This window comes from Mercenaria mercenaria, chromosome 6 (assembly GCF_021730395.1).
Source record: "Mercenaria mercenaria strain notata chromosome 6, MADL_Memer_1, whole genome shotgun sequence".
Classification (NCBI taxonomy): Eukaryota; Metazoa; Mollusca; class Bivalvia; order Venerida; family Veneridae; genus Mercenaria; species Mercenaria mercenaria.
This window is the reverse complement of record NC_069366.1, coordinates 34,506,394-34,518,323: the sequence shown is the minus strand read 5'-3', so window position 1 is coordinate 34,518,323 and position 11,930 is coordinate 34,506,394. Positions and strand designations below refer to the sequence as shown.

The window sequence follows — 11,930 nt, the reverse complement described above, 5'->3', positions numbered from 1 at the left end:
ATCCACATAATCTGTAATAGGGTTTTTCCTGACTTGACGTTGTCGTTTGCAAAATTCAGATATCAGCTACCGTAGACACCATTCTTAAAGGTTTCGAGCATGGTAGTATGATCTTTTTGAATTTTTGAAATGTCTTTGATAAAGTAAATTAAATGCCCATTGCAAATATTAGACAAAATCAGAATTTTGAAAATATTTTACTTTGATTGTACAAAATTTTGTGTGGGAAAGTTGCTTTAACCCTATTAAACTAAAATATCATAAAAGTTCTAACATTCCATTAACATATAAAATCAGATCCAGTTTTTAGCTCACCTGTCACATAGTGACAAGGTCAGACTAGCCACTAGACTGATAATAATATATTTCTACATTTTCCCCCTTTTGTCAAATTCAATTTCATAGAGACAAAAGCCAGTCTGTTTTAGAGATTTTCACAGAAGAATGATGTTGAAAATTATGATATTGGACATAGGATATAGACTGGCTCAGTTCAATACATTCAGTCATAAAAATGTAAAAAGCTATATCATAGTCATGGAGCTAGTCTATGACAAGGTGAGCTTTTGTGATCACCAGTCGTCCGTCTGTTCACAATTTCTTGTGAACCCGATAGAGACATTCAACATTTTGCAATTAATTTTAATCAAACTTGCACACAACTTGTATTGACTTAATATCTCGGTTCCTTTCGAAAACTGGCCAGATCCCATCATGGGTTCCAAAGTTATGGCCCCTTATTGTGACTTAAGTTGTGTGTAAGTGTTGTTAAAATCAGATGTAAAATGTCACTTCTATCGTGTTCACAAGGTAAAAATTAACAAATATTAGCTCTTTCAGAGATCAATCAGGGGCGTAACTCCGGAACATATGATTGGATCTAATGGATTCATCATTGAATCCAAGATCTATTGTTGTTAAAGAAATTTTGCAAGTTTGTATGGTATAGTGTTACTATAAGAATATAGAAGCTTGAAAACAAAGACAACATGCATGGTAATGACAGACTTTGGTCACATTCTTTAGAAATCTTGTTCCTATTGTAGCCAGCAGGCTAAAGGTTAAACATCTCCTCTTTGAACATCCACTTGCAGATTATTGAAAACTTTCCAGTACTGGTAATTGTAAATTTTCGATAGTTGCATAACTTCCTTTAAAAACATCTAGGCACTTATGCTGTAGTGTAATTGGGCACTGACGTAATCATCTCTTTCAGGTTCAAGTTTGATGGCAAACTTCGTAATTTGGGTATATCTTCTTAACCAGTACCCCTATTACGAACAAAAAAGTATAATTATTAGGATTTGTGTTGGTAAGGGGATATTAATTCAATCTTGGTTGGGCAGCAAATTCATTACAAATATATATGTTACTTAGAGACCACTTTTTGCCTCTCCTGAATGTGGTGTGTATGTGCTAGGATGACTGTATTTTCTAACAATTGTATACTGAGAATAAGTGAAGTAGACATTTGAGAAGCTTCCTGAACAATGGATATCAGAATAATGAGTGTCACCATGGAAATTAAATACTTCCTTGAAGTTGTATCTGTCAAAGTAGACGCCCTTGTAGACACCCTTGTAAAATTGTAAGTCTCATTTACTTAACTTCAGAATTAAGAGTTTCTGTTTCACACTTCTACAGAATAAACTTGTAATTTGAAGCTGAAAAGGCCAGAGGACTTAATTGTTCCACTTTATCACACTAGTGCTTCAGCGTACAATATAAATTATTATATGTTTCTTAATTGTCTGTATGGATAGTATTTTACTTTATTTTTTTTGCAGAAATGATGGGTATTAGGCCATGATCCCTTGCTCCAGTGTCAAGGTCATTATAAAAAGTTAATTTACCCCGAGTAGATCTGTAATGTAATGATAGGACAGATTTTTTTCAAGTAGTTTAGTAGTAGCAATTAAAAATTGTTTGGAACACAAAGTCTTGAATTCAGAAGCTTGATAACAATGCCATACACATGTTTATATACATGAATGGAATAAAAATGAATCTTAGGTTGTTTTGATTATAATTAACCTTTAGCCTGCTGGCGGCGAGTTATTCTGCCTTTGCGACCAGTGCAGACCAAGATTAGCCTGCACATCCGTGCAGGCTAATCATGGTCTGCACTGTTCGCTATTCAATAAATTTTCAGTGAACACCCCTTCGAATAATAAATGGTATTGCCCAGATTGAATGATGGGCCAGTCCATTATAGAAATTTAGCAGGCTAAGGGTTAAAGGATATTTCCTTAACATGTTGTATAGGTGTTTATCATACTGACAGGTTTCTTTGGAACAGGGAATATTGCAAGCATCAACAGGTAGGTTTTCTCATTTATAAAAGTGATTTAATAATGCATAAAATTATGTGTAATGTGGCAGAGGAGACACTTTTTTCAACAGTAGTGAATCTGTTTAGTTTATAAGCTCATATGAGCCGCGCCATGAGAAAACCAACGTAGTGGCTTTGCGACCAGCATGGATCCAGACCAGCCTGCGCATCCGCACAGTCTGGTCAGGATCCATGCTGTTCACTTTCAATGCCTATAGCAATTAGAGAAACAGTTAGCGAACAGTTGTTCAACAGAAGATACAATTGGACAGTGGGCAGAAGTTGACCAAACATGGCACATAGACTACTATTTTGAGAGCATGTAATGAATTACATGTATTTGGACATAAATGAATTGTTACATGGCTTGGCTTGATTTGTTTGTTACCTAAACAAAGTTTATATTGAGCATTATATATTCTACAACAAACCATGGATGTGACAGGCAGCCCAGTGAAAGACCAATAAGAATTCAAATTTTGTGACATAACATTAGGTTCATTACATTGCAATGAATGAAATTCAGCATTTTAGAATAAAAACAAGGCTTTATTGTGGTTTATAATCGCTGATATACATGTACCTGCAATAGACCCAATTCATTCCAGATCCCTATTTGAACCTTTCAAGCTAAGGTCTGATCTTTGTTCAGGGTGAGCTGTTAGTATAGATAGATGGTCCATTGTCCCCGGTTTGTCATCCTTCCAAAACATTTTTACTTAAACACATCTTTAATTACTTAAATATTTCTCTGCAACTTCTGGTCAGAATTATACCAGATTTGGTCTTTAGCATCCTGGCATGGACTTTTGCTTGGTCCCTTTCAAGAACTAGAAAAGAAAAGAAAAAAGAACATTAATTTTAAACAAATTCGTCATGACTCCTCACCAAACTTGGCCTGTAGCATCCTTTTAAGGACCTCTCTTAAATTTGGGCAAATAGTTCAGCTTGACTTATTTTAGGGGACACCAGAGCTGAAAATACAAAAAAGAAACCATCTTTAGCCCTACAGAACTTTACTATCCTTGGAAGGGCCTTACTCAGTTTTATTTGGCTGCAGGCTAGGACCTCCAGACCTCTTACAAGATTGTTTAAATAGTTCCAAAGCTTTAAAGCACATTTAGTTATACTGTGTAATGGATATTCATCAAACTTGGTTAGGAGCAATATCAAACCTTATCTGGACTTATGATCCTTGATTGATTAAAAATTGCAAAATAATGACAGTGTCTGCTCTCTAACTTTAGTAGTTCATATCTAGTGTTCACATAACTTGGTCGCAATGTTTATCATATTTTTAGTTGTTCTTATTCTATGTTCTCTAAACTTGACCACTTTGTTTATAGGCATAATATCTCTATCAGATTCAGTAACCAGCTGGATATTCCTAGTTACTCTTGATTTATGGCCCTTGAACTACTTAAACTTGCAACAGTTGACAGTGTCTGCTTAATGACTTATGCAGTTCTTATCCAATGTTTATCAAAACTTAGGATGTTTATGATCATGTTATATTGGCAGTGTTTGATAACCCCCCAGATACCCTTTGTTGCTCTGGAGTTATGGCCCTTGAATAATTCCAAATTAAGGAAATTGAAAACTGGTCTGTAAGATGAGTATTTCAATATAATAATTTATGAGTATTGCTAAATATAATAAAATTTATTTCAGTTTTGACCCAGCCTCAGTATTATGTTTTGTGTCTGTTTTTTCACCATTTGTGATGGGAGCTCTACTACTATTCAAAGTAAGTTATTTTCATTTTCTGTTATAAATTGATGACAGCGTGCAGGCTGATCATGGTCTGCACTGTTTGCTATTCAGTCAGAAAATTTTCAGTGAACACCCCTTCGAATAATAAATGGTATTGCCCAAATTGAATAATAGACCAGTCCATTTTAGAAATTTAGCAGGTTAAGGGTTAAACAGTTGAGTTTACTGATTGATCCAACAAATCTTTAACTGGATTTTTGTGAATTGCTGCATTATTATACAAGAATATATTATTTTGCCCTGCTTTTATTAAATGGCTTGGTCCATCATTCAGTTTGGGCAGTACCATTTATTATTCAAAGGGGTGTTCACTGAAAATTTACTGATTAAATAGCGAACAGTGCAGACTATGATTAGCCTGCCAGGATGTGCAGGCTGATCTTGGTCTGCACTGGTCGCAGAGGCAGAATCACTTGCCAACAGCAGGCCATGGGTTACTTAAAGGTCTTTTAGGGTGGTAGTATTAAAATATCTGTGAAAATGACAATTTTATGGCCAAAAATGTAATACGGCCTGTAAAATAATCGGACCTGCGAAAATTTATAAACTTTTTTATGCCCCCACTTTTTGGGGGGGGCATATAGATTTGCCCTTGTCCATCCGTCCGTCCTTCCATCTTTCCATCCGTCCATCCTTCCGAGAATGTTGTGTCGCGTGTAGCTCCAAAAGTATTTCACACAGAGTCACAAAACTTCACAGGAATGTTGGTCAGCATGTGTAATTGTGCACCTGGGGTTTTGCGTCCGGATTCATTCAGTTGTGTAGTAGTTATGGCCACTGACAGTAAAAAATTGGTCATTTTAATGTTGTGTTGCATGTAGCTACAAAAGTATTTGACCTAGAGTCACCAAAGTTTACAGGAATGTTGGTCAGCATGTGCAGTTGTGCACCTGGGGTTTCGCTTCCGGATTCACTCAGTCATGTAGGAGTTATGGCCCCTTACTTAGTTAAAAATTGATCATTTTAATGTTGTGTCGCGCGTAGCTCCAAAAGTGTTTGACCTAGAGTCACCAAAGTTTACAGGAATTTTGGTCAGCATGTGCAGTTGTGCACCTGGGGTTTCGTGTCCGGATTCACTCAGTCGTGTAGGAGTTATGGCTCCTTACTTAGTTAAAAATTGATCATTTTAATGTTGTGTCGCGTGTAGCTCCAAAAGTATTTGACCTAGAGTCACCAAAGTTTACAGGAATGTTGGTCAGCATGTGCAGTTGTGCACCTGGGGTTTCACGTCCGGATTCAGTCAGTCATGTAGGAGTTATGGCTCCTTACTTAGTTAAAAATTGATCATTTTAATGTTGTGTCGCGCGTAGCTCCAAAAGTATTTGACCTAGAGTCACCAAAGTTTACAGGAATGTTGGTCAGCATGTGCAGTTGTGCACCTGGGGTTTCACGTCCCGATTCATTCAGTCATGTAGGAGTTATGGCCCCTGACTTAGTTAAAAATTGGTCATTTTAATGTTGTGTCGCGCATAGTTCCAAAAGTATTTGACCTAGAGTCACCAAAGTTTAAAGGAATGTTGGTCAGCATTTGCGGTTGTGCACCTGGGGTATTGTAGGAGTTATGGCCCCTGACCTAGGAAAAAATTTGTGTCCTTTGTCATATAGTGGGGGTATCTGTGTCCCATGGACACATTTCTAGTTTGTTTTTTTTTTAAATTTTAAGAACTGTTTACATTGGCATGTTGCTTTGAGAAAACCAAGATAGTGCAGTTGCGGCCAGCATGGCATCCGTGCAGTCTGGTCAGGATCCATGCTGTTTGCTAACAGTTTCTCTAATTTATCCCCCCGCAAAAGACGAAGGGGATATTAGAAATGCTCTCTATCCGTGCGTCCGTCCATCCGCAACGATCTTTGTCCCGAGCATAACTCCAAAAGTACTGGAGGGATTTTCTTCAAACTTCATACACTGATAGAACACATTGGGAGGAAGTGCAGTGTGCAAGAACAATAACTCTACCTTGCCAATTTTTTTAGTTATTCCCCTTTATCTTATTTTCTTAAAAAATTTTGTCCGGAGCATAACTCCAAAAGTACTGGAGGGATTTTCTTCAAACTTCATACACTGATAGAACACATTGGGAGGAAGTGCAGTGTTCAAGAACAATAACTCTGCCTTGCCTTTTTTTTTTTAGTTATTCCCCTTTATCATATTTTCTTAAAAAAATTTGTCCGGAGCATATCTTTTCATGCATGGAGGGATTTTGATATATCTTGGCACAAATGTTCACCACCACGAGGCGGAGTGTCAAGCGCAAGAACCAGGTCCCTAGGTCTAAGGCCAAGGTCACACTTAGAGGTCAAAGGATACAAAAATGAAAACATTGTCCGGAGCATTTCTTCTTCATGCATAGAGGGATTTTGATAAAACTTGGCACAAATGTTCACCACCACGAGACAGAGTGTCATGCGCAAGATCCAGGTCCCTAGGTATAAGGTCAAGGTTACACTTAGAGGCCAAAGGTCAGATACAAGAATGACTTTGTCCGAAGCATTTCTTCTTCATGCATGGAGGGATTTTGATGTAACTTGGCACAATTATACACCATCATGAGACAATTATACACCATCATGAGACGAAGTGTCATGCGCAGTTCCCTTCTTTAGAATTACTTCCCTTTGTTGTTACTTTAAATATCTTTTATTGTAACTTTTTCATTACTAGTCGTAGGGAAAAGTCGAGACCACTATTCTGTAGTACAACATGCACGCTCCATCCAATTTTGAGGTGTATTTTGACCAATCTCTAACCTGGTAAAGATTTTTGTGTGGACTTACAATTTTTTTTTTTTTTTTTTTTTTTTTTTTTAAGATTAACTTCCCTTAGTTGTTACTATAAATAACTTATATTGTAACATTTTTATAATTGACCATAGGGAAAAAACAAGACTGCTTTTCTGTGGTACAACATAGATGTTACTTTCCAATTTTAGGTGTATTTTAAGATATCTCTACCTGGTAAGGAGGTTTCTTGTGGACTTAGAAAAACAAAAGACTTACAATGATTACTAAACAACCAAAAAATTAAAATTCCATTTGCAAATACAGCTGCTAGAGTAAAGAAATTTGCTGTGATGGGCATATATTGTGACATTCTGGCACTCTTGTTCCCTGTTAGCTTTCCATTCCTTCTTTTTATAGTAGCCATATAGAAAAACATCATAGCTATACTGTTCATGAATCTTAATAAAATTTAGCAGTAAACCACCTCACTACTGACTTATTCTTTCTTCCACATCTTTAAAACCCCTGATGCGGACCACATCTAAACGGTTCTTCAAAGCTTTCCCGAAAATTAATACTTTCAGACACTAACTTGCCAGGAACTTTAGCCTTCAATTATAATATACCCGGCGGGGGGATTGGCCATGTCTAACATGGCTCTTGTTGAAATAGGCCTTGAAAACGAACAAAATGGATCCTGACCAGACTGCGCAGATGCGCAGGCTGGTCTGGATCCATGCTGGTCAGGAATGCACTATGTTGGTTTTCTCATGGCGTGGCTCATATTATGATATTTACAATAGATAAATTGTTGTCAAAATTGTTGTCTGGACAACATATTCAAAACTAATCAAGGTATTTTCAAAAATTTGAAAACTTCCTACTGCCAGCTGAGTGTAAAGGTCTTTAAAATGACGTGTCACATGAATGATATTGTTCCATATCTAGAGAGAAAATAAGGAAAAGTCTTCTTCTGGATATATCAGATACAGTCAAATACCATTACCTCGATATTCAAGGGACTGCAAAAATGGCATTGACATATCCGAAGTTCGACATAATGATATCGTCTATCTAGGACTACATTTTGTATCTGTGTAGGACATCTATATTGTCATTACATCCAATGCTCTTTTAGAGGGTTTGAAAGGGGAGAGAAATAATATTAAACGTAAATACGATCTTAATTTTATTGGCAAATGAAACATCTTAATTAAATAGTACATACATACAACTTTTTCATTTTTGTCGAGCCCGCTTGCAGATGCGAAGACATAGTTGTCCAGATGGCTGTTCGGTGTATGTGCATGCGTGTGTTTGTGCATCCGTCCGGATTTGTTTGTCCAGACCATAACTTTGACATGCATGGAGCAATCTTGTTTATATTTGGCATGAATGTTAACCTCAGTGAGACGGAGTGTCATGTGCAAACCCCAGGTTCCTATCTCAAAGGTCAAGGTCACAATTACAGGTCAAAGGTCAAATTCAAAAATGACTTTGTCCGGAGCATTTGTTCTTCATGCATGGAGGGATTTTGATGTAACTTGGCATAATTGTTCACCATCATGAGACGGAGTGTCATGCACAAGAGCCAGGTCCCTAGGTCTAAGGTCAATGTCACACTAAGAGGTCAAAGGATACAAGAATGACAACTATATCCGGAGCATTTCTTCTTCATGCATGGAGGGATTTTGATGTCGCTTTGCATAAATGTTCACCACCATGAGGCGGAGTGTTATGCTCAAGAACCAGCACCCTAGGTCTAAGGTCAATGTCAGACTTTGAGATCAAAAGTCAGATATAAGAATGACTTTGTCTGGAGCATTTCTTTTTGATGCATAGAGGGATTTTGATGTAACTTGGCACAGTTGTTCATCATCATAAGACGGAGTGTCATGCACAAGATATTAGAATTACTTCCCTTTGTTGTTACTATAAATAGCTTATATTGGTAACTTTTTTTATTACTGGTCGTAGGGAAAAATCAAGACCACTTTTCTGTAGTACAACATGCATGTTACATCCAATTTTCAGGTGAAGTTTGACCTATCTCTGCTGGTGAGGATTTTTGTGTGGACTAAAAAAAAATTTATTTTTTTTTAAAGATTTACGTCCCTTTGTTGTTACTTTAAATAACTTATATTGTAACTTTTTGCAATCTCTTTTTTTATTTGGCATAAATGTTTGCCTCAATGAGACAGGGAGTGTCTTTTTTGCCATTCCTCACCACAAACCCTTTCAGTGGGGGATACCAATTCATTGAATTTGCTTGTTGACAAGCTGTGATATCTAGGAAACCAAGTGTAAAAGCAGTAAAGGTAAGTTGAGGGACTAAAAAATCCCATCTGCAAAAATTTAAATCTGAAAAACTTTCAATTCACATAAAACAGCCATTTTGGCAAAAACACAAAATATCATGTCCAGAAAATCAACATTTTCAGAGTACTTGCAAGAAAAAGTTAATTATATATTATATTGATGCAGATATATTAAACGTAAGCTCAAGTGTCTTTTTATATTTCTAGGTTGTAGTACCATTTGTGTTGGTAACATGCACACTACAAGCCATCCATACAATAACTCGTGTACCTATCCAGGGCCTCCTCATGATCATTTTGCTCATGTCAGATTGTATGGCTGTTGTAAGTATATCTACAATAACTTGTGTACCCATCCAGGACCTCCTCTTGGTTATATTGCTCATGTCAGACTGTATGGCTATTGTAAGTATATCTACAATACAATAACTTGTGTACCCATCTAGGGCCTCCTCTTGGTTATTTTGCTCATGTTAGACTGTATGGCTATTGTAAGTATATCTACAATACAATAACTTGTGTACCCATCTAGGTCCTCCTCTTGGTTATTTTGCTCATGTTAGACTGTATGGCTATTGTAAGTATATCTACAATACAATAACTTGTGTACCCATCTAGGGCCTCCTCTTGGTTTTTTTGCTCATGTTAGACTGTATGGCTATTGTAAGTATATCTACAATACAATAACTTGTGTACCCATCCAGGACCTCCTCTTGGTTATTTTGCTCATGTTAGACTGTATGGCTATTGTAAGTATATCTACAATACAATAACTTGTGTACCCATCTAGGGCCTCCTCTTGGTTATTTTGCTCATGTTAGACTGTATGGCTATTGTAAGTATATCTACAATACAATAACTTGTGTACCCATCTAGGGCCTCCTCTTGGTTATTTTGCTCATGTCAGACTGTATGGCTGTTGTAAGTATATCTACAGTACAATAACTTGTACCCATCCAGGACCTCCTCTTGGTTATATTGCTCATGTCAGACTGTATGGCTGTTGTAAGTATATCTACAATACAATAACTTGTGTACCCATCTAGGGCCTCCTCTTGGTTATTTTGCTCATGTCAGACTGTATGGCTGTTGTAAGTATATCTACAGTACAATAACTTGTACCCATCCAGGACCTCCTCTTGGTTATATTGCTCATGTCAGACTGTAAGTATATCTACAATAACTTGTGTACCTATCCAGGGCCTCCTCATGGTCATTTTCCTCATGTTAGATTGTATGGCTGTTGTAAATATATCTAAATAACTTGTGTACCTATCTAAGGCCTCCTCATGGTCATTTTCCTCATGTCAGATTGTATGGTTATTGTATGTATATCTGTAGTAACTTGTGTACCTATCCAGGGCCTCCTCATGGTCATTTTGCTCATGTCAGATTGTATGGCTGTTGTAAGTATATCTACAATAACTTGTGTACCTATCTAGGGCCTCCTGATGGTCATTTTCCTCATGCCAGATTGTATGGCTGTTGTAAGTATATCTACAATAACTTGTGTACCTATCCAGGGCCTCCTCATGGTCATTTTCCTCTTGTCAGATTGTATGGCTGTTGTAAGTATATCTACAATAACCTGTGTACCTATCTAGGGCCTCTAGGTCATTTATCAAGAAGTTAATGGGTTGTACCAGTTCTTACAAATATGGAAAAGAATTATTATCAATTTATTTTGATGGGTTATTGAAAATTTTTGGCTTTTCGAGAACTACGATTTTGAAAGAAAAATTTATCCTATCATTACAGTATTTTCAGGATATCTTTATTTTCAACAAAAAACGAGTATTTCATGGGTACTTCAGACAGTTTGGCCATAAAAATTAAATGCCCTAATATATAAAATTTCAAAAAGTGTTTGGAAACTTAGTAGGAGTGATTAGTTTCATGTTTTAAACAATTGTTTTGGCATAAAGGAGACTGCTTCAAAAAATTGCTGTCATGACATTAGTCAAGGGTGAATATATGTTAGTCATGCCTTATTCGTCCTCTTATAAAATCATTGTAACAGTTATGGGTTTCAGTTTCAAGTTAATATTTTGTTCAATTACAATACGCAAGGAAACTTTCAACTGTACATTGTATTCATTCCCTCTCTTCATCTCCATTGTTAATTTTTCACTTTCAGCCACAAAATATACTCGACCTTATTGTGTAAGTTGTCAGTTGTGAACGTCTTACTTAATCTAGTACTTTTTAACTTGCTGCCTGTAGAACTGTTACTTTAACCTGTTGTGCTAAAGCCTCCTTGATCGAGTGGTAACTTGTTGTGCCACAGCCTTCATGACAGAGTGATAACCTGTTGTGCCATAGCCTGTGTAGCTGAGTGGTAACCTGTTGTGCCAGAGCCACCATGGCCGAATGTTAACATGTTGTGCCATGCCTCTGTGGCCAGGTGGCAGCCTGTTGTTCTAGAGCCTCTGTGGCTAAGTGGTAACCTGTGCAAGAGCCTCAGCTGCTTAGTAGTAACTTGTTGTGCTAGAGCCTCCATGGTGGAGTGGTTACTTGTGGCAGAGTGGTAACATGTTGTGCCAGTGCCTCCATGGCATAGTGGTAACCAGTTGTGCCAGAGCCTCAATGGCTGAATGGTAACCTGTTGTGCGACAGCCTTTTTAGCCATGTGGTAACTTGTTTTGTCAGAGCCTCCATAGCAAAGTAATAACTTGTTGTGCCAGACTCTCCTGGCCAAGTGGTAACTTTTTTGCCATAGCTCCATAGCCAAGTAGTAATTTTTTGTGCCAGAATCTCCCTGGTCAAGCAGTAACCCATTGTGCAAT

The 11,930-nt window shown here is 37.2% G+C and overlaps 2 protein-coding genes across 2 annotated transcripts in view; one reads left to right on the top strand and one right to left on the bottom strand.

The window, feature by feature from the left end:
* Window positions 1–11,930, top strand: part of LOC123549191 (GPI ethanolamine phosphate transferase 1-like) — a 60,391-nt gene that overhangs the window by 43,017 nt on the left and 5,444 nt on the right. Inside the window, exons 27-29 of the mRNA XM_053545603.1 lie at window positions 2,266–2,321; window positions 4,004–4,079; window positions 9,352–9,468. Coding sequence (XP_053401578.1) covers window positions 2,266–2,321; window positions 4,004–4,079; window positions 9,352–9,468 — 249 coding nt within the window. The remainder of the gene's footprint in view (window positions 1–2,265; window positions 2,322–4,003; window positions 4,080–9,351; window positions 9,469–11,930) is intronic.
* LOC123549193 (metallophosphoesterase 1-like) overlaps window positions 2,973–11,930 on the bottom strand; it is a 57,187-nt gene continuing 48,229 nt past the window's right edge. The window contains exon 10 of the mRNA XM_053545602.1: window positions 2,973–3,162. Within this exon, the coding sequence (XP_053401577.1) occupies window positions 3,121–3,162 (42 nt within the window). The 3' untranslated portion in view covers window positions 2,973–3,120. The remainder of the gene's footprint in view (window positions 3,163–11,930) is intronic.